Below are 23,221 nucleotides of genomic sequence, written 5' to 3'. Positions count from 1 at the left end.
TCAGATGCAGCGAGGTGCAGTGACTTCTGCGTGAGAAAGCTAGAATTCAAGCCAGGTTATGTCTGACTTTAAGGCCACAGAATAGGGAGATGGGGCTGAAGGGGGTGGAATTTGGCCTCTCCCTGCAATTCCTGTCCATCCTGAGGACCTAAGCATAAAGCTGGCCACCAGATTGGCCTGTTTTGGACGATGCTCCTACCCTGGACGGGCTTCTCCACCCCATTACCAAAGCTGGGCCCCTGCTCTCTGTCACACTGAACAGGCCCCATGGAACCCAAGGAGCTCAATGATTGATGAGAAAGCCAGCCTGTTGGGACATGGGATTCTCATTCAGTAGCATTAAAAAAAAAAAACAAACTACAATGTTGTGATAGCTTCAGGTGAACAGCAAAGGTAATTCAGCCATACATATATGTGTATCCATTCTCCCCCAAGCTTCCCTCCCATCCAGGCCATCACAAGCTTTTTTTTTGTTTGTTTGTTTTTTTTTTTAGTGTATATTTATTTATTTAGCTGCACCAGATCTTAGTTGAGACATGCGAACTCTTATTCGTGGCATGTGGGTATTAGCTCCCTGACCAGGGAGTGAACCCAGGCCCCTGGCACTGGGAATGCAGACCGCCAGGCCACCGCGGAAGTCCATCCAGCAGCACTTTAAGTGCCCAAGGAGCCCCTGGCAGGTGGGTGGCACCCTTCCCTACTTTATAGCAAAGCACGGCTCAGAAAAGTTCTGTGAGTCTGGCTGGCCACACCCTGGGTCTGAGCCTGGCTTTGGGCGCCGGCCCGCCTCTCTGGCTTCTCCCACCCACATCCTTTGGCAGCACCCACCGCCTGTCTCCTCTCTTTCTCTCCAGGGCAGGCTGGGCTGACATTAGCTTCTCGTGCTCTCTCTCCTCACACTGCCAGGAGCAGAAAGGTACTCAAGGACCAGGGGGGCTTCAGGACGAAGGGGCAGAAATGTCAGGACAGAGGACACACTGGTGGGGTCTGTGTGCCAGCACGGCTCCCTTCAGGGGAGGCTGGCACTGGGCAGCAAGAGTAGGGAAGGCCAGCCCATTTTATCATTTTCTGTTCTTTCTCTTTAGCATAGATAATAGATGCTAGAATTCTCTGGCCTCTCTGAAGGCTCCAGAGGTTAGTTTCCTATTCTGCCCACAAGCCCACTAGCAGTGACCAGCTTCCTGGTTGCTTTGGAACTGTATGCAAAGGAGGCAGGATACTGGAGCAGAAAGAAGCCTGGGTTAATTTCCTAGGGAGCTCTGGCAGTGGCTGGCTGAGCAACCTTAGGCAGATGAATTGCTCTCTGATCCTCAGTCTTCTCTCCGGCATGGTGATCTCTTCTTCATAAAGTTGTCATGAAGATTCAACTAGATAATGGACACAGCGTAGTTAATGTAGTACCTGGCACATGGTAAGCACTCAGTAAGCATGAGTCCACCATTGCTTTGGTAGAAATGGTGTTGTTATTAGCGATGGAAACCTTGGTGGAGGGTCCAAGATCAAGGTGGAATGGGAGTAGAGGTGAATGAGGAAAGAACGTCCTTTCCCTAACCTACTGGCTACCCTCCCAAACTGTACATGCCCCAGGCCAGTTCTGGAAATGCCAAACAATTCTTGTCATTTATTCATCCTGGGGAAACAAGGTGTTCTCCAGGCCCACTTGGCCTTGGCTTAAAGGGATGGGGACACCCACACACCCTCACTCATGCCCCCTCCCAGTACCTGGAGTTAACAAAGCCAATAGCGAGGGCGTCACAGAGTTGCCCTGAAAGCACCTTATAAGAAAAAAGGAAGATTTTGTTTGCAGATCGCAAGAGCTAATTGCATACAGACTTATACCCTGACTTTTCTGTATATGACTCCAGAGGGGCTGTGACCCTTGCTCATTGTCCGGGAGCCCAGCAGTGCCCTCAGCTTCTGGGTTTCAGGAAACTTAGGACTAATCCAGTCCTACTAGCTCATTTTGGGGGAAATGAAGCTCAGAGAGCCAGAAGGCCCAGATCAAGGACACACATGCAACCATTGTCAGGAAAGGGGGCCCAGGAAGGATGACGGATTGGACTCAAGGAGCCCTTCTGAGGTTTCAAGTCTGCCTCTCAACTACGGGGTCTTTGGAAGGATATCATGCGACATCTCCCATCTTTCACCCCCCTGCACCCTGACAGGTCCCTCTGGCCGGTGCCCGATTCCAGAAGCCCCGGAAGGTCATTCCCTCCAGCAGAAGTCTCCTCTCTGTTATGGAGCAGAAATGGTCAAGAGAAGACGCAAGAGCCTTTCAGATGACTGTGACTCCCAGGGCGAGGTGGGAAAGACAGGGTTATTGGAGAGGACCGTTGCATTTATGGGGCCTCTTATCTTTTATGACAAAATCTCAACTGGGCATCGGGATGCAATAAGAGAGAAAACAACGACTGTGAAGATTTGGTTCAAGAGTGTGGGACTGAGAGCCTCAGATGGGCAGCTGGACCCACCGCTGGAGGGGAGTCCTTGTAACCCTGAGATTCTCTGTTGTTTTAGGGCCTGATGACATGGAGCTGAGAAATCCTGGTAGAGCTGCTGGGAGCAATTCCCAAACCCACCAGGGTCCTCCCTACTCCTCCCCAACTCAGCCAGCCAAATGTGGGCATCCCCCAGCCACAGCAGGAGAATCACTTCTCTGCACAACTTCTCCCTCTCCATCCCTGGGAGCAGGTCAGTGGGAGACCTGAGCCACCAGGACCTTTGGAGAGGTGAGATGGGCATCAGACAGCATCAGGGAGAGGACTTCCTGTGGGCTCTGACTTCCCAGGAGGGAAGATATGTCACAGGCAGAAACAAACAAACTACCCAAACACACAAAATCAAACAGAAAGAAAGAAAGAAAAACTCAGAGAAATTGCAAAAAAAAAAAAAAAGAAAAGGAGTTCCAGTTCTATTTGTTTTCCAATACCATTAATATTTGCAATATTCTCATCCAGGTACAGAAAGAAAAGTCAGGGGCATTGGACTAAAAGGAACGGGAGACCCCCTTCCTTTGTCGCTTTCAAGTAGTTCCTTCCCCAGCCCCAAAGAGTTTATTATGCTGTACCCGCGGCAGGCGTAAGTCTCTTGTCCAAAAGCACAGTTCTTGGCCCAAGACAGCCGTTCTGGCTTTGGCTGGCAAGTCCAGCGGGCATTTGCTCTCCCAAGGGAGCCGGCCCGCTGCCTAACCGCTTCCTCGGTTCACTGTGATGGTAAGCGGGCCGCAGAGGCGGAAGGGACCCCCGACTCCGCCCAGTCAGAGCTCGCTCAGGCGATGGAGGCGATCTCGCTGGGTTTCTGCTCTCTGCAGAAGAGAGTCCTGGGGGTGGGCCCGCAGCCGCCCTGCTGGCCGGGGTGAGAGCAGAAAAGCAGAGCCAGCAGCAGAGCCAGGGTGACGAGGAAGCTGAGCACCCACCGGATGACGCCGGGGTAGATGAAGGGCAGGATGAGGACGATGAGCAGGACCAGGAGGAGCAGGTGCGCGGCCAGGCGCCGGGCCGCCGCGCGGTTGGCGCTCACCGCGTCCTGCTCCTCCTCTCCGGCAGCGCTGGGCTGCCCTGCCGGCGGGGCGACAGGGTTCGCCAACCCCTGAGGACGGAGCGGCACCTCCAGGCCCGGCCGGGCTAGCCGCGCCAGCACGTTCTCCTGGTCGCGCAGGGTGCAGACGAGGCCCCCGGGGACGGTCGTGACCTTGCGGCACAGAGGGCAGGGGATGGACCAGGCGTCGCCCTGCACGCACAGCAGCAGCTTCAGGCAGACGGCGCAGAAGGCGTGCTGGCAGCCCAGCAACTTGGGCGGCCGGATGCCGCTGTAGGGCTCCCGGCACACCAGGCACTCCAGGTCGCCCTCCGTGGGGCCGCCAGGACCTCCAGCGCAGCCTGCGGGGTCGGAGGGGGTGGCTTTTTGGCAGACCGGCTGGGGCTGCTGCGGGATCTCGGGGCAGGCCATTCTGGGCACCGGAGCCCCCAGGACGTGGCAGCTCACGGCCTGGGCATCGACAGGCAGAAATCGGTGGGTGTTGCTGGGACCCAAAGGCTGTCTGGCCGCAGGCTGGCGGGCTCTAGTCTCCTTCTCCTCCTTCCAGTCTTGAGCCGTCTGCCACCACTCTCCCAGGGCTGCTCAGCTTGTTTCTTGGCTCACGTTGTCCCTTCAGTTATTATTATTTCTTTCCTTGAAACCTAGGGTTAATCAGTAACTCTCCACCTGGAGACTTTGAATTGCCTGATAGAAGGGCCATGGGGGCAGGGAGGGCCAGTGCGGGAATCAGGATTTTCCTGTTGGGGCCTGTGCGTCATGACTGCCCGCGGGACTACCTCTTGTGAGCTTCAGGATATATTAGAATCACCACCACCACCACCCCATCCCAGGAATCTCTTTTTTAAAAAAACATTTATTTAGGGCTAAGTCAGGTCTTGGACTTCCCTGGTGGCTCAGCAGTAAAGAATCTCCCTGTCATGCAGGAGACGTGGGTTTGATCCCTGGGTCAGGAAGATCCCCTGGAGAGGAAATGGCAACCCACTCCAGTATTCTTGTCTAGAGAATCCCATGGACAGAGGAGTCTGGTGGGCTACAGTCCACAAGGTCACAAAAGAGTCGGACACACAAGTTAGTGACCAAATGGCATCAGGTCTTAGCTGCGGTGTGTGGGTTTTCTCTCTAGTTGCAGTGCTTGGGTTTAGTTGCCCCACAACATGTAGGATTTTACTTGGCCAACTGGGTATTGAACCTGAGCCTGCTGCAGTGGAAGGCAGATTCTTAGACCACCAGGGAGGTCCTCCCAGGAACCTTTCAAAACACAAGTTTCCAGGGCCCTAGACCCAGAGATTCAGCAAGGTCCAGATGGAAAGCTCAGAATTTGCCCCATTTATAAACGTCATCATGATTCTAACCCAGGCGGATTGCGGGGATCCCGATTTGAAAAACATTGCCATGAGTGGATCTCCATGAAAGGTTTTGGATGTCAGGATCAATGGGAAAAAGTTTGCGCTTTGAGCCCATTTGCAAGCAGGCCGCCTTGTGAAGAAGAGAGAAGTGATGGGGAAAGTATTCTGAGTGTCAGGGGGAGAAAGCCCAGCCAAACCCAGTAAAACCCCAACAGCTCATTGGTATTTATCACCTGTCACGGCCATCTGTTCCTTTACAGCCGCAGTAGTTGTGTTAACCGTTCCTGATTCCTGAGCTGTGCACGTCACAGACCTAACAATAGGTGTGTTTGTTGTGTGCCAGACACACTGCAGACCCAGGAGTAACATGAACAGCTGCTGTTTATTTGGGCCTCCTTGGAGCTGAGCCTCGTGACAGAGTCCTCACCTGTGATCGCCCCGCATCTCGGCACAGCCCTGGAAGGACGGCGCTGCGGAGGCCTGGAAGCAAAGGCGGGGTGTGGTCAGGGCAAGCCTGCTGGCTGCCTGCCAAGGGGCCTTCCTTGGGGCCAGGACCCCGGGGAGCTACCAGCATGCAAGGTCGGGTTCCCACCTTCTTGGGTCCAGGAACTCAGTCTCGCTCGTCTGCTGGTGTGGAGGCGATTGGCCTTCAGGCAGCTGACTCCAGTTAACAGGACGCATGTGGGACTGGCAGATACACGCTGCGTGGCGGCTAAGAAATCGTGATTCCTGGGACTTCCCTGGTGGTCCAGTGGTTAAGACTCCATCCTCCCAATGCAGGGGCTGCTGGTTGGATCCCTGGTTGGGGAACGAAGATCCCACATGCTGCTTGGTGCGGTAAAAACAAGCAAGTTGTTGTTGTTGTTGTTCAGTTACTAAGTTGTGTCTGACTCTTTGTGACCCCATGGACTGCAGCATGCCAGGCTCTCTTGTCCTTCACTGTCTCCCAGAGTTTGCTCAAACTCATGTCCACTGAGTCAGTGATAGTATTTAACCATCTCATTCTCTGCCTCCCTCTTCTCCTTTTGCCTTCAACCTTTCCCAACATCAGGGTCTTTTCCAATGAGTCATCTCTTTGCATCAGGTGGCCAAAGTATTGGAGCTTCAGCTTTAGCATCAGTCCTTCTAAAGACTATTCCGGGTTGATGGCTTTTAGGATTGACTGGTTTGATCTCCTTGCTGTCCAAGGGACTTGAAAAAGTCTTCTCCAGCACCACAGTTCAAAAGCAAACAACAAAAACTCTCAACCTCTCCCCCACCCCCTATCATGATTCCCATATGGGAAAGCATATGAAAAAGAAAAAAATTATATATATGTATAACTATCACTTTGCTATACATCAGAAACTAACAAGACATTATAAACCAACTATAACAAAAAAGTTAAAAGCTAGGGAAAAAAATGTGGTTCTGTTGCCTTGACCTGAGTAGCAGAGAGCGGGGTGACATGATCCACTTCCTCGAAGTAATCTCCCCGAAGCCACGCTGAATCCGGAAGCACGAACCTGGCCCGCTGCTCCTGCCGCCTGCTGAGGTCCACAGGGTCCAGCTCCTCTGACTCAGCACTGTCCCCACCCCAAGGGGCAGGCCCTGCTCTCCTGCCTCAGGCTCCCCCGGGGCCTCTGTCTCTGAAATCCACTCTCCACTCTCTACCCCCTGGCGTCACGTCTCTTCTCCTTCACCTTCGACATGACAGTCATTTCTCTCTACTCTCCTCTCCCCCAGATCAAGTTGAAGGGTGGCTCAGATCCAGCATGTCCCCTCCCCAGGCCCAACATCCACTTCTCCTTCTGGGTGGCCTTTTTTTGGGGGTAACTGCTGCTTTCCACTCTGATTCTGTGTGATTTGCCCCTCTGCAGGAGTGGGGAGGCGATGTCATTCAGGGCAGGCCAATCAGCATATGCACCCTACTGGCTAAAAGCAGTGGTTCAGACTTCAGAATGTGAGCTAAGCCAAAGTAACGAGATTCAGTTCTGGGACTTTTGTTGGGATGACTGACAAGTTTCTCTTTCCAAGCTAGAGGATAGAACCCTTAGTTGCCAGGACCACACCATGTGGCACAAAAGAAAGATGAGAAAAGAATCAGAAAAAGGTCTGATGACACTGGATGCCTAGATCTAGCCATACCTGAAGCCAGAACTCTTTGGATTTTTTTTTTTTTTTAGTTGTTATAATAACCGATAAAATCCACCTGGATTTTTATTCTTAAGTCAGCTTGAGTCGGATTTTTTTCTCCCTTGTAAGGGTGAGTCATTTGAGTAACATAGCAATAGATGAAGAAAAGAAGCCTTTAATTGCTTTCTGACACGGACAATCAAAGTGTACATGGCCAAGAGAACCAAGGCCTGTGGGTTACTGTGCCCAAAAGACCTTGTGTCTCTTCACTGCTTTGACCTGCATTATATAAAGCTCCTTTCTGTTTGCTAGACCCTAGGGAGGGTTGAGATAGGAGAAGAAAGAAATCTGTTGAGCTGCATTCATTTATAATAAGAAATAGAAAATCAGGTGGACAGCACAATTCAGTCAGCTTGGCCGGTGACGCCCCCTCTCTGCTAGCCAGCCCTGTGTATGGGCTAAGTCGCTTCAGTCATGTCTAACTCTGTGTGGCCCTATGGACTGTAGCCACCAGGCTCCCATGTCCATGGGATCTCCAGGCAAAAATACTGGAGTGAGCTGCCATGCCCTCCTCCAGGGGGTCTTCCCGACCCGGGGATCTAACCTGCTTCTCTTACGCCTCTTGCATTGGCAGGCAGAGAGATTCTGTACCACGAGCGCCACCTGAAAAGCCCCTAGCCAGCTCTGAGTGAGTGATGGTAGCTCACTGTGTCCGACTCTTTGCGACCCCATGGACTGTGGCCTGCCATGCTCCTTTGTCCATGGAATTCTCCAAGCAAGAATCCTGGGAAGCCAAATAATAATCAGGAAGGTAGCTGGGTGAGGTTGAAGTCAGACCAAGGGAAGTAATTAGAGGTTAGTGTCTAAAAAATAACCTTTGATGTTGTTGGGCAACCACTGTGAAGAAAACATACATTGAGTATAACAACTCAAGTATTATAGAAATATATAAAGTAGAAAGTGAAAGTTCATAAACGTGCCTTGGCTTAACCGTTTACTCTGGTTTTATAGTTAGGCATCCGGCTCCTGTCATTCACTAGCTGCACGACTTCTGACAAGTCTTCTCCACTTCACTGAAGCCCAGTTTCTCATTTTGATAAAATGGAGACGGTAACACTGTAGGAACCTGGGGGAGATTACTTACGGCCCCGCCTCCATGAAACCCTGCTCAGGGCCGACTGCGTAACCCACACGCCTTGCTATGGAGCTGCCCTCAGTGTAACTGGTCTCACATGGGGTGCAGAGATAAGGCATTCTGAAGGTCTGCTCAGCCAGTGTTTCTTAAAGAGAAGTGAAAGCGGGCAGGACCTGCGGCCTCGCCTGAAGAGGGGATACCAAGTGGGGGGTTGGCATTGACATACACACCCTACTATGTGCAAAATGGGCTTCCCCGGTGGCGCAGCAATAAGGAATCTGCCTGCTAATGCAGGAGACATGGGCTTGATCCCGGGGTTGGGAAGATCCTCTGGAGAAGGAAATGGCAACTCACTCCAGTATTCTTGCCTGGGAAATCCCAGGGACAGAGGAGCCCGGCAGGATATAGTCCATGGAGTTGCAAAGAGTAGGCTATGACTTAGCAACTAAACACCACCAATATGTAACCAGGTAACTAATGAGACCATGCTGGATAGCACAGAGAGCCCAACTCAGTGCTCTGTGGTGACTTAAATGGGAATGAAATCCAAGAAAAGGGACATATGCATATATATGGCTGATTCCATCCCCGAGAAAAAGAAATGCAAAGAGGGAAAATGGCTGTCTGAGGAGGCCTTACAAATAGATGAGAAAAAAAGAGTAGCGAAAGGCCAAGGAGAAAAGGAAAGATCTATCCATCTGAAAGCCTAGTTTCAAAGAATAGCAAGGAGAGATAAGAAAGCCTCCCTCAGTGATCAATACAAAGAAATAGAGGAAAAGAACAGAATGGAAAGACTAGAGAGCTCTTCAAGGAAATCAGAGACACCAGGGGAACATTTCATGCAAAGATGGGCACAATAAAGGGCGGAAACGGTATGGACTTAACAGAAGCAGAAGATATTAAGAAGAGGTGGCGAGAATACACAGAACTATACAAAAAAGATCTTCATGACCCAGACAACCACAATGGTGTGATCACTCACCTAGAACCAGACATCCTGGATTGTAAAGTCAAATGGGCCTTAGGAAGCATCGCTATGAACAAAGCTAGTGGAGGTGATGGAATTCCAGTTGAGCTCTTTCAAATCCTGAAAGATGATGCTGTGAAAGTGCTGCACTCAGTATGCCAGCAAATTTGGAAAACTCAGCAGTGGCCACAGGACTGGAAAAGGTCAGTTTTCATTCCAATCCCAAAGAAAGGCAGTGCCAAAGAGTGTTCAAACTACCGCACAGTTGCACTCATCTCACATGCTAGGAAAGTAATGCTCAAAATTCTCCAAGCCAGGCTCCAGCAGTATGTGAACAGAGAACTTTCAGATATTCAAGCTCAATTTAGAAAAAGCAAAGGAACCAGAAATCAAATTGCCAGCATCTGTTCAATCATAGAAAAAGCGAGAGAATTCCAGAAAAACATTTACTTTTGCTTCATTGACTACGCTAAAGCCTTGGACTGTGGGGATATCAACAAACTGTGGAAAATTCTTTAAGAGGTGGGAATACCAGAGCACCTTAGCCTCCTGAGAAATCTGTATGCTGGTCAAGAAGCAAGTTAGAACTGGACATGGAGCAATGGACTGGTTCCAAATGGGGAAAGGAGTACATCGAGGCTGTATATTGTCACTCTGCTTGTTTAACTTATATACAAAGTACATCATACGAAATGCTGGGCTGGATGAAGCACAAGCTGGAATCAAGATAGCGAGGAGAAATAGCAATAACCTTAGATTTTCAGAGGACACCACCATAATGGCCGAAAGAGAAGAGGAACCAAAGAGCCTCTTGATGAAAGTGAAAGAGGAGATTGAAAAAGCTGGCTTAAAACTCAACATTCAAAAACTAAGATCATGGCATCTGGTCCCATCACTTCATGGGAAATAGATGGGAAAACAACTGAAACAGTGACAGACTTTATTTTCTTGGGCTCCACAATCACTGCAGATGGTGACTGCAGCCATGAAATTTAAAAATGCTTGCTTCTTGGAAGAAAAGCTATGACAAGCCTAGACAGCATATTAAAAAGCAGAGACATTACTCTGCCGACAAAGGTCCATCTAGTCAAGGCTATGGTTTTTCCAGTAGTCATGTATGGATGTGAGAGTTGGACCATAAAGAAAGCTGAGTGCTGAAGAATTGCTGCTTTTGAACTGTGGTGTTGGAGAAGACTCTTGAGAGTCCTTTGGACTGCAAAGAGATCAAACCAGTCCATCCTAAAGGAAATCAGTCCTGGATATTCACTGGAAAGACTGATGCTGAAGACCGAATACTTTGGCCACCTGATGCGAAGAACTGACTCATTAGAAAGACCCTGATCTGGGGAAGATTAAAGGCAGGAGGAGAAGGGGATGACAGAAGATGAGATGGCTGGCATTACCAACTTGATGGACATGAGTTTGGGCAAACTCTGGGAGTTGGTGATGGACAGGGGAGGCCATGGGGTCCCAAAGAGTCAGACACTACTGAATGACGGAACTGACGGCTTCGCTGTTACAGCAGAAACTAACACAGCATCGTAAAGTAACTGTACTCCAATATGAATTTTTTAAAAAGAAAATTGAGTCCTTCCAAATCTTCAAGTAAAATATAATTTTAAAATTTCTGTGCAAATGTGAACTCATTAATTCTCAGTAAAACATTTTTTTCCGCCCTTTGTAATGCAGTTTCTTCCATCCTGCGCTTCACACAGCCCTGGGGGGTATAAGGAGTTTGAGCAGGACAGCCTCAGTGCGGTTACAGTTTCAGAGTCTGCTGTGAGTTGGAGAAACCAGAGCCAGGTCTCTTGACAGACCATCTTGGAAATCCCACCATGCAGGTAACCACAGACCCCTGCCCTACAAAGACACTTCTGATGTGAGCTTTCAATCTTGTATCAGATTCACTGGCAAAGACATGACAGGGCAGTGAGATCATGAGTCACTGATGTCAGTGATAACTGGCCTGGCCCTTGCCTGACCTCTGATCTTGATCTTGGCCAAGCCACTCTCACCGCAAACCCCGGTGGCCCCAGAGAGCTGTGTTCCAGCAAAACACCCCCGCTCCCCTCCTCAACCCCAGGCGGGCTGGTCTCTTCACTCACCTTCTTAGTCCCGAATATCCCGCCTCTGTGCTCCCCGGAACGCGGCTGGCTGTGCCTCCATCCTTCTCGAAGCGTCTGTGTGCCTGAGGGTGGTTGGGTCGGGGATCTAGAGGAACAGGATTTGGAACCAAAATGACGAAAACAGGATAATGAAGATAAGGGTGGAGAGGGAGGGGTCACGCAAGAGACAGGGAGGGCTTCGGGTACCAACTGCGGAGGTCGGAAACACGGAGTGCTTTCCCCGCTTGCTTTTAAAAAATAATTATGTAAAAAAAAATACATTCTTACTGTAAAAAAAAAGCTAAAGGAATACTGATGGATTTAAAGAATTTCCCACTTGTTTTTAAAAAAGAATTATGTAAAAACAGATCCATGCTTCATGAAAAAAAAAATTACTGATGAATGTAAAGAAAAAGATATTAATAACCCGCAGTCTCTCAGCCCACAGAGAACCAGTTTTCATTTTGGATATCTTCCCTTAGCCTTCTTTCTGTGCATGCCTATACAAAAAAATCTTTTTTCTGGATGAAATGGGGCTCTGCTATTATATTTTGGTAATCTGTACTTTTAATGAATAGTTTACATATATCTTTTCCCAGACTAATTAGCACCATCACATCCTCATGAAGGTTGTATGGTATCTTGTTGTATTTAAGTATTATAGTCTATGGACTGCCCTGGCTGTCCAGCGGTTAAGACTGTGCGCTTCAAATGCGGGGCCACAGGCTCAGTCCCCGGTCAGGGAATTAGGATTCCACATGCTTCAAAGTGAAGTAAAAACAAAACAAAACAAAACACTTTTTTAAATTAGAAAATAAACTTTAAGGATGTTTTTAGTTGATCAGTTCCCACAAGTGGGCTATTCAGGTTGTCTCCATTCCCCGCTGGTACTGACAGTCCTGTGACTTTCAGAGTGTGTGCATTCTGGGACACGACTTTTTATAGCTGGCCTTTTCAACCTTGCAAGTATGCACAATATCTCCTCAATCGGCCATTTTGGCCGAGGATCATCTGCTGGTTCGGGTCCCAGACTTGGATTTAAGACCTGAAGCTCGGAACCATCAGCTAATGAGCAATAGAGGCAACCACTTCTGTCTGACTCAGAATTATCCCAATGCATCTATGCCTGGGGTTATGGAAATCAGACAGCAAGCCCCTAAGATCACACTTTCTTTGAATCTGGAACGGCTCTAGACCCATTTCTCACTGCCGGCTCTGAACTTCCTCTCCTGTCCCACCCTCCCCCGTTTCTCTGGCTGGCTCTAATTAACCCCTGATTGGAATCCTCCCTTGACCCGCTTCTGACTGCCTCCTGGGGCACATCCGGTGAGTCTTTGAGTCTGCATTCCCTTGGCTGCTCCCTCAATTCCACGCAGCTAGTCACAGGGAACCCCACGTTTGCCCCTGGCCTGGGCTCCCAGGGAGCACCCCCGGCCCCCTTGGTGAAGACGGAGCATCTCGCAGGTTGTGGGAAGTTCTCGTCCTCACCCTCTGGGTCTTCATTTCGCTGTGCGGGCTTCTCTAGTTTGGCGCATGGGCTTAGATGCCCTGTGGCATGTGAGATCTTAGTTCCCTGACTAGGGATCGAACCTGTCTCCCCTGTATTGGAAGGCGGATTCTTAAGCACTTGACCACCAGGGCAGTCCCTCTGCGAGCCTCTAAAAGGCACTTCTGAAAAAAACTAGGAATAAGTGGAGGGAGGGGGGTCCATGAATATGGAAAACAATCCGTCCTTCACCTGAAATTAGAGAGTCACGTGGACACTTGAGTATTAAATACTCCTAGAAATTCTGCAGTTAAAAAACTTGCTTGATTTTGTTTAATCCTGATTTTATCTCCAATTTATTTTCTGTGGAGCTCTAAAAGAACACTTATTACTGAGTACCACTCTGGGGTTCTGAGGAACACAGTTTAGGAAATGCTATGGGATCAAGCGAAGTCATTAGAAAGTTGTGTTTGACTCTACTTTCTAAAGGCTCTCATTGAGTTGTATTTGGAACTGTTTTGTTGTATTCTTCAAAAGATACTCCAGGAAATAGGCTTAAGAAACCCATTACAGCCTGTACAGTCAAGGATGTGGCCAGGGACACGTATGTATGATGCCATTCAGGGTCATTTGTACACACGTGTACAAATTTTCTTTTTGAGCTAAGTGCTGGGAAAAGTTTTGTTTCCTCTGAGGCAGTCTGTGTCTGTCCACATGACTCAAGTATTCTGAACCTCATAACTGTAGTTTCCCATTTTGCTTTGGCCACCAGGCAGCTCAACCACAGCAACTCTGGACTAGAACATTTGAGATGTGGTCCTGCAGTCCATTCTCAACCCCTAAGTCTAGTTAAGGGTTTCCCTAGTCCTGAAGTCTGATGTTTCTTCTTTGTATTTATATTTCACTTCTATGCGTTTCTTAGAAATGATTCCAGAATATTTTCCAAAACATTTCTAAAATGACAACTGCCCTGAAACAAATATGGCAATAAGGATTTTATGGTTTCACTGTGCACGTATAAAAGTTACATTTATGCTATACTGCAGTCTGTCGAGCGTGCAATGAATGTTGCTGTTCAGTCGCCCAATCGTGTCCGACTCTTTGCGACCCCACAGACTGTAGCATGCTAGGCCTCCCTGTACTTCACCATCTCCTGGAGTTTACCCAAGTTCACGTCCATTGCTGTGGTGATGCCATCCAGCCATCTGATCCTCTGACGCCCTCTTCTCCTTCTGCCCTCAATCTGTCCCAGCATCAGGAACTTTTGCTGGGTCAGCTGTTCGCATCAGATGACCAAAATACTAGAGTTTCAGCATCAGCATCAGTCCTTCCGACAAGTATTCAGGGTTGATTTCCCTTAAGATTGACTGGTTGGATGTCCCTGCTGTCCAAGGGACTCTCAGGAGTCTTCTCCAGCACCACAGTTGGAAGGCATCAATTCTTCAGCACCCCTCCTTCATCATGGTTCAGCTCTCACAACTGTACGTGACTAAAGAAAAAGATGTACATAACCAAATTAAAAAATAATACTGTTGGAAAAACAGTGCCGGTAGATTTGCTTGATACAGGGTTGCCAGGAGCCTTTAAGTTTTTAAGGAACAAATTATCAGCGAAGCACAATAAAGTGAAGTGCGGTAAAATAAGGCCTGCCTGTATAGGGCGGGAGGTGAGGGTGGCAGGGAAAGTGTAACTAGCACCCCTTTCTTGAGGCTAAAGCCCTGGGCTCCTGCCTCCTTCAGCTTGGGCCGTCCTGGATACGACATGTGCCCATCAGAACACCTCTCCTCTTGTCCTCTGCCCACCACATTCCAGAAAGCGTGGACCTGGGATCCGGACCACTGGACCATGTGAAAATTAATCCTCTCAGGCGTGGCCTGTGACTCACTAAACTGCTCTCCAGGGTGATCCACCCAAGGTGGGGAGTTGCCAAACCGGTCCCCCTTTACTCTCAAAATGTCCAGTCCTGGCCTTTGCAGAGTCCCCTGGGGAGGAAGACACTTGATTAGAAATAATAAAAGATCCTGGGCACTTGGGCTTTGAGTTGGGGTGGTTTGGCTATTTTTGAGCAGACTGGCAGGTCAGATGGACTTGTGTTCAAATCTTTGTGTGCCTCCGAGCAGCCAACTTAACCTCTCTGATTCTAAGCTTCCTCATCTGCATAATGGAGATCAAAATGTTACTGAGCCCAAGCTGGTGCTGCTCACCGCATGGCAGGCCAGTAAGCTAAGAGACAGACTGTAAGGACAAGGAAGAGAGACTTTATTCAGAAAGCCAGCAGACCCAGATGGTGGGCTGGTGTCCCAGAAAACCATCTCCCCTGAGTTCTAATTCAGCCCTCTTTTATATTAAGAAGGGACAGGGAAAATTCCCTGGTGGTCCAGGGGTCCGACAGGACCTTGGCTCTGGCTCGGGATGCTGCTGATTCTGAGCTTCCACTGTAGGGGACATGGGTTTCATCCCTGGTTGGGAAACTAAAATCCTGCATGCTGAGCGTTGTGGCAAAGAAAAAAAACAGTATGGGAGTAAGGTCAAACATCTACTGGTTCAAGTCAGACTCTGGAGGGGGTGTGTTCAACCCTTCCTTTCCGCAGTCATTCATAAGCGGGCCTGGTCAGGATGTTTCCTGTGAGCTGAACAAATGTATTTTAGCTTAACACTCATTACACGGGAGGCAGGGTTCCCAAAGATGGGCCCTGATGTATAATTTAGGCTTTTAGGCAACATCCCTTTAGTGATTAACTTGTAAAGCAAAAGAAACAGATCCATTATGGAGTCAGATTTGTTCTTCCCTATTATAGAAATAAAGTCTGTGCCAGAAATCTTTTAGTCGTAAGAATCAAAGAACTCAACTCAAGCTAGCATAGCCCACAAAGAAAGGCCATTCCTTGGCTCACATGACTGAGAAGCCCCGAGGAGGTCTGGCTAAAAATGAGCTGGACTGCGTCACTCTCATGAGAGTCTGCCATTTGTGAAGGCTTACACAGATTAGTCATTGTAGATAAATATTTCTACATTATGGGTGAGACAACTAGGTCACAAAGAGGTGGAGCAGCAGCCAGGATGCAAGCAGGGAAATCTGGTTCTCCCCACTACCCACTCTGACTTAGATTCCTCCGTCAATAGCCGGGCATGAGAGGGAACACTGGCCCCTCAGATAAAGAGGGAGCCCCAAACACCCCTTCGCACCCCCCACCATTTCCATCTGGCCTCAGCCATCTGTCTTGAGCCCCAGGACTCATTGCCTGAGGCCCTTTATCCTGGTGTTTGTCAACAATCACTGGGACTCCAGACTCCCAGGTCACCCCTTATCTTGGGTGCAATAACCTCCAGCAGGCTCTATCATGCCCTTATCTGTCCCTTCTCTGCCCCTCCTCACCTCCCGCTGTGCCCTCTGGAATTCACAACTGGTGATCAGCAAAAATCCCTGTATCCTGATTCTTTCCCCGGAAGATCCCATCACTGGTGTGCTCGGACAGGACCTTGGCTCCTGCTTGGGACGCTGCTGACCCTGCTGCCCTCTGGAGCTGCGGCTGTTTTCCCTCCCACTGCCCTTATGCTGCTGGGTGTGGAGGTGGGCAGCTGGACTCCTGGTCCAGATGGCTGCTTACAGACCCTTCTTCCATGCCTCATCCTAAATCCCTTTCGTTTTGGAGGGGTTTCTGCATTCTACTGCCACTCTCTTTTTAAAAAATAATTTCATATATTTACAAACATTTATTTGGCTGAGCCGGGTCTTAGTTGTGCCATGTGGGATCTAGTTCCCTGACCGGGGACCCAGGCTCCCTGCCTTGGGAGTGTGGAGTCTTGGCCACTGGACCACCAGGGATTCATTTGTCCAGCAAATACATATGAAGCAACTGTGAAGCAGTCAGTGGGTTAAGTATTAAGGACACAGTAGTGAATAAGAAAAACACAGTCCTTGTGCTTGGAGACAACAAATGAAGAAAAGTGTCAGTGATGAGGGAAATAAGGAGAATTAAAACAGGGTGACATGGTCATAAGTGACTGGGTGGTTATTTAGATTGCGTGGTCAGGAAGTGACAATTATGCTGAGATCTGAATAATCTGAAAGTGTTCAGTCAAACAACAGCCATTGATTTTAGCGATTATAATGGAAAAGGAACTGAATTACCAGGAGTCAGCTGACCCAGGTCTGTTCCTTGCCCTGCCCTCACTTGTTTTGTGTCTTTGCACAAGTCACTCAGCTGCTCCAATTCCTTGTTCTCTTTTCTTAGAAAGAAAACGGTTCACTTTCACCTCGTATTCCTGAATAATTTAGTTCTCAGATCATTACGTGAGGTAGAGCAAGGTAGGTGTCTGCAGCGGTAGGAGGTGGGATGGGAAGCTGCGCTGACCTGGAGTAGGACAGGGAGGGTGGCTCCGCACAGGTCCAGGGAGCCAGAGGCGAGCAAGGAGAGGAGAATATTTGCGTGCAGTATTACTTGGTGTGTGCGGTGGGGGCCCAAACAGAGTGAGTAGGGTATTCTAGCATGGAATGTCAGAGCCTAGGGGCATGAGGAGATATCTGCACAGGGTTGAGGGGGTGGTATGCTCGAGGTATTGTGTTAAATAAAGATTGCCCAAATATAGAAATATATGAAAAATTAGGAAATCAAGGTGATGTCAGTGAAAACGTCAGAGTAAAGACATCTGAAATGTCTTGCCTTTATAAAAGCAAAAGGGAAATAGGCAAAAATGGTCAGAATCAATTTTTTTTTCAGAGCTCTGGAAATTAACCAAAAGCTTGAAGCAGTGCAGGGAACATTTATTCAAAAAAGATGTCTAAATCTTAGTAAGAATAATAAGTTCTATGGTATTTTTTTGACTGCATGGCTTGTAGGATCTTACTTCCCCAACCAAGGACTGAATCTGGGCCCATGGCAATGAAAGCCCATGTCCTAACCACTGGACCACTGGGGAATTTCCTGAGGTATTTTAATGTATGCTAGCCCCACCAATCTCTCTAGCTCTGTGGTAGCCATGAAAATTACAAGCTCACAATCTCAGTAGAGAGCAGCAGCCAGGAAGTTGATAGAGGGGGAACAATAGGGCTGGAGAGCCTTCAGAATATTACTCTCAGATAATTGCCATTATCTGATTTGAATGGTGGATAATTGGAAGACCCCACTTGTAAGGCTGGTTTTATTTGACTTTCACCCAGTTTGAAAGTCCTTTTTTCCAAAGGCCTTTGTCAGAAACACTTAGAGGGAACTATCGAACCTTGTGACTACCCAAGGTAGTGAATAACAGTTGGGATAAGCAACAGGCTAAACAAAAAGCTTGAAAGGAAAAGTTAGGGAATGAGATAAAATTGTCGGGCTGTGAATAGCTCTGGCATTTTCCTGGGAACCCAGAAACCACGTGCATGTGAGAGCTGTGAGTCTGTGGTTATCCATGTGCTCAGGAAAAACTTGGAAAGATCTTAAGCTCTTCTTTAAGCTTGTCCTTCAGGATCTGCACAAGAAGGAAGTGAAGACTAAGGGAAAGCTGTCAGCTGTCTGGCTAAATCTTAAAGCACATACATAAAGCCCCTTGGCAAAGACTGGGAGACTTACAGGTTCTTAGTGTTTAAGGAAATGTCTAATTATTAACTGACCATTAAGGTTACTATGCAAGGACTTCAGTTGCCACTCACAGCAACAAATAAAGATTTCTCAGAATTAGTTAATAAAAGTCATGAAACAGATAGCAATAGCAAAAACAATAACAAATATCAACAGTAAGCCTTAGAGAAGAGCAATTTGATATCTAGAATTGCCACATTATATTATTTAAAACGTCCAGTTTTCAACCAAAAATCAAGAGACATGCAAATAAACAACAGAGTATAGCCTACACACAAGGAAAAAAAGCAATTATAGAATCCTTCCTGAGGAAAACCCAGATATTGGACTTACTAGAAAAAGGCTTTGAATTAGCTATTTAAATATATTCAAAGACTTCGAATAGCCAAAGCAATCTTGAGAAAGAAGAATGGAACTGGAGGAATCAACCTGCTTGACTTCAGGCTCTACTACAAAGCCACAGTCATCACTGGCACAAAGACAGAAATATAGATCCATAGAACAGAATAAAAAGCCCAGAGATAAATCCACGCACCTGTGGACACCTTATCTTTGACAAAGGAGGCAAGACTATACAATGGAGAAAAGACAATCTCTTTAACAAGTGGTGTTGGGAAAACTGGTCAACCACTTGTAAAAGAATGAAACTGGAACACTTTCTAACACCATACACAAAAATAAACTCAAAATGGATTAAAGATCTAAACGTAAGACCAGAAACTATAAAACTCCTAGAGGAGAACATAGGCAAAACACTCTCCAACATAAATCACAGCAGGATCCTCTATGACCCACCTCCCAGAATATTGGAAATAAAAGCAAAAATAAACAAATGGGACCTAATTAAAATTACAAGCTTCTGCACAACAAAGGAAACTATAAGCAAGGTGAAAAGACAGCCTTCAGAATGGGAGAAAATAATAGCAAATGAAGTAACTGACAAAGAATTAATCTCAAAAATATACAAGCAACTCCTGCAGGTCAATTTCAGAAAAATAAACTACCCAGTCAAAAAATGGGCCAAAGACCTAAACAGATATTTCTCCAAAGAAGACATACAGATGGCTAACAAACACATGAAAAGATGCTCAACATCACTCATTATCAGAGAAATGCAAATCAAAACCACAATGAGGTAGGTACCATTTCACGCCGGTCAGAATGGCTGCTATCCAAAAGTCTACAAGCAATAAATGCTGCAGAGGGTGTGGAGAAAAAACCCTCTTACACGGTTGGTGGGAATGCAAACTAGTACAGCCACTATGGAGAACAGTGTGGAGATTCCTTAAAAAACTGGAAATAGAACTGTCATATGACCCAGCAATCCCACTTCTGGGCATACACACCGAGGAAACCAGAATCAAAAGAGACACATGTACCCCAATGTTCATCGCAGCACTGTTTATAATAGCCAGGACATGGAAGCAACCTAGATGCTGTCAGCAGACGAATGGAAAAGAAAGCTCTGGTACATATATACAATGGGGTATTACTCAGCCATTGAAAAGAATACATTTGAGTCAGTTCTAATGAGGTAGATGAAACTGGAGCCTATTATACAGAGTGAAGTAAGCCAGAAAGAAAAACACCAATACAGTATACTAACACATACATATGGAATTTAGAAAGGTGGTAACGATAACTCTGTATGAGAGACAGTAAAAGAAACACAGATGTATAGAACATTCTTTTGGACTCTTTGGGAGAGGGCGAGGGTGGGATGACTTGGGAGAATGGCGTTGAAACATGTATAATATCATATGTGAAACGAATCACCAGTCCAGGCTTGATGCAGGATACAGGATGCTCGGGGCTGGTGCACTGGGATGACCCAGAGGGATGGGATGGGGAGGGAGGTGGGAGGGGGTTCAGGATGGGGAACACGTGTACACCTGTGGTGTATTCATGTTGATGTATGGCAAAACCAATACAATATTATAAAGTAATTAGCCTCCAATTAAAATAAATAAATTTATATTAAAAATATATTCAATGAACTAAAGGAAACTATGACTAAAGGAATAGAGAAAAGCGTGAGAACAATGTGTCACCAAATACAGTATGTTAATAAAAATATTTAAAAATTTGAAAATTTTTAAAAAGAACCAAATAGAAATCCTGGAGTCAAAAAGTATAATTGAAATGAAAACTTCATTAGAAGGGCTGACTGGAAGATTTGAGCAGGTGGAAGAAAGAATCAGCAAACCTGACAATAAGTCAACTGGGATTGTCAGTTGGAGGAACAAAAAGGAAAAAAAAATGAAGGTAAACATACAGAGTCTCAGAGAGCTGTGAAACATCATGAAATGTACCAAGGTATGAATATTGGGAGTCCCAGGAGGAGAGTGGGGAGAGAATGTAAAGAGTATTAGAAGAAACAATGGCTGAATTTTTTTTTCAAATTTGATGAAAACTACATTTTACACATCCAAGAAACTCCAAGGAGAAACTCAAAGGTTTCACACCAATACATATTATAATCAAACCACTACAAGCCAAAGACAAAGAGAATATATTGAAAGCGGCAAGAAAGAAGGCACTTATCACATATGAATGACCCTCAACAAGAGTAACAGCTGATTTCCCATCAGAAACCATGGAGGGCAGAGGGCAATGGGATGACATATTCATTCAAAGTAATGGCAATAAGAGATAGGAATATCAGACAACCTTACCTGCCTCCTGAGAAACCTGTCAAGAAGCAGGTCAAGAAGCAACAGTTAGAACTGGTCATGGAACAACGAATTTATTCATTAGTTATTAGTAAAAGGCAAACCAAACACACAATGAGATATCACTTAGCAGCCACCAGAATGACTATTGGAGAAGGCAATGGCCCCCCACTCCAGGACTCTTGCCTGGAAAATTCCATGGACGGAGGAACCTGGTGGGCTGCAGTCCATGGGGTCTCTAAGAGTCAGACACGGCTGAGCGACTTCACCTTCACTTTTCACTTTCATGCATTGGAGAAGGAAATGGCAACCCACTCCAGTGTTCTTGCCTGGAGAATCTCAGGGACGGGGGAGCCTGGTGGGCTGCTGTCTCTGGGGTCGCACAGAGTCAGACACGACTGAAGTGACTTAGCAGCAGCAGCAGCAGAATGACTATGGTTTGGGGAAGATGTGGAGAAATTGGAACCATTCTACACTGCTTGTGAGAAAGTAAAATTCTGCAGACACTTTGGAAAACATTTTGACAATTCTTTAAAAAATAAAACATAGAATTACCATATGACTCAGCAATTGCATACAAATATGTTCACCTAATGCGAAGAAATGACTCATTTGAAAAGACCCTGCTGCTGGGAAAGATTGAGGGCGGGAGGAGAAGGGGACGACAGAGGATGAGATGGCTGAACGGCATCACCGACTCAATGGACATGGGTTTGAGTAGACTCCGGGAGTTGGTGATGGACAAGGAGGTGTGCTGCAGTCCACGGGGTCGCAAAGAGGTGGACACGACTGAGCGACTGAACTGAACTGAACTGATGTTCACCTAAATATCTATAAATGAATGATAGAGTAGCATTTTATTCATAACAGCCAAAAAAGTAAAAATAACCCAATTGTCCAGTATCTGATGAATGTGTATGTACTGTGCTAAGTTGCTTCGGTCATGTCCAACTCTTTGCGACCCAATGGACTGTAGCCCACCAGGATCCTCTGTCCATCGAATTCTCCAGGCAAGGATACTAGAGCGGGTTGCCATACCCTCCTTCAGGGGATCCTCCTGACCCAGAGATTGAGCCCACATCTTTGATGTCTCCTGCGTTGGTTGGTGGGCTCTTTACCACTCGCATCACTGGGGAATAGGATAATAGATAGACAAAAAGTGAAATGCCCATACAATGGGAGGTTAGTCAGCGATAACAATAAATGACATAGTGACGCGTGCTGCAGCTTGGGGAAACCTTGAAAACACCGTGCTAAACCAAAGACGCCAGACAGAAAGGGCCGCATATTGCTTGATTCCATTTATAACACCACAAATAAGCAAATACGTAGAGTCAGACTGTAGATTCAGTTCAGTTCAGTCGCTCAGTGGTGTCCGACTCTTTGCAACCCCATGGACTGCAGCACGCCAGGCCTCCCTGTCCATCACCAACTTCCAGAGTTCACCCAAACCCATGTCCATTGAGTCAGTGACGCCATCCAACCATCTCATCCTCTGTCGTCCCCTTCTCCTCCTGCCCTCAATCTTTTCCAGCATCAGGGTCTTTTCCAATGAGTCAGCTCTTCATATCAGGTGGCCAAAGTATTGGAGTTTCAGCTTCAACATCAGTCCTTCTAATGAACACCCAGGACTGATATCCTTTAGAATGGACTGGTTGGATCTCCTTACAGTCCAAGGGACTCCCAGGAGTCTTCTCCAACATCACAGTTCAAAAGTATCAATTCTTCAGCACTCAGCTTTCTTTATAGTCTAACTCTCACATCCACACATGACCACTGGAAAACCTATGACCTTGACTAGATGGACCTTTGTTGGAAAAGTAATGTCTCTGCTTTTGAATATGCTGTCTAGGTTGGTCATAACTTTCCTTCCAAGGAGTAAACGTCTTTTAATTTCATGGCCTTGGTCACCATCTGCACTGCTTTTGGAGCCCCCCAAAATAAAATCAGCCACTGTTTCCACTGTTTCCCTATCTATTTGCCATGAAGTGATGGGACCAGATGCCATGATCTTCGTTTTCTGAATGTTGAGCTTTAAACCAACTTTTTCACTCTCCTCTTTCACTTTCATCAAGAGGCTGTTTAGCTCTTCTTCATTCTGCCATAAGGGTGGTGTCATCTGCATATCTGAGGTTACTGATATTTCTCCTGGCAATCTTGATTCCAGCCTGTGCTGTAAAGACTGTAGATTAGCGTTTGACAAAGACTAGAGAGAGGAGGGATTTGGAGAGTGACTGCTAATGGATTTGTATTTTCCTTCTTGTGTAATAAAAAAGCTCTAGATATACATTCTA

General features: G+C 47.0%; 1 protein-coding gene across 3 annotated transcripts in view; it reads right to left on the bottom strand.

Moving 5' to 3' along the window:
* Window positions 1–2,914: 2,914 nt before the first annotated feature.
* The window catches only part of RNF186 (ring finger protein 186), a 34,236-nt gene continuing 13,929 nt past the window's right edge, over window positions 2,915–23,221 (bottom strand). The window contains exons 2-5 of one of the 3 annotated variants that reach the window (XM_069575105.1): window positions 13,856–14,180; window positions 11,206–11,311; window positions 5,476–5,708; window positions 2,915–5,363 (exon numbers count right to left, since the gene is read on the bottom strand). In XM_069575105.1, coding sequence (XP_069431206.1) covers window positions 3,268–3,948 — 681 coding nt within the window. In that variant the 5' untranslated portion in view covers window positions 3,949–5,363; window positions 5,476–5,708; window positions 11,206–11,311; window positions 13,856–14,180 and the 3' untranslated portion in view covers window positions 2,915–3,267. Of the gene's footprint in view, window positions 5,709–11,205; window positions 13,287–13,855; window positions 14,181–23,221 lie in introns of those variants that run through there. The other 2 variants (XR_011254126.1, XM_069575106.1) reach the window with 2 other exon arrangements.

The sequence above is a fragment of the Ovis canadensis genome, chromosome 2, assembly GCF_042477335.2.
Source record: "Ovis canadensis isolate MfBH-ARS-UI-01 breed Bighorn chromosome 2, ARS-UI_OviCan_v2, whole genome shotgun sequence".
Classification (NCBI taxonomy): Eukaryota; Metazoa; Chordata; class Mammalia; order Artiodactyla; family Bovidae; genus Ovis; species Ovis canadensis.
Note: the sequence above shows the minus strand (reverse complement) of the source record. Positions and strands in the feature narration are given on the sequence as shown.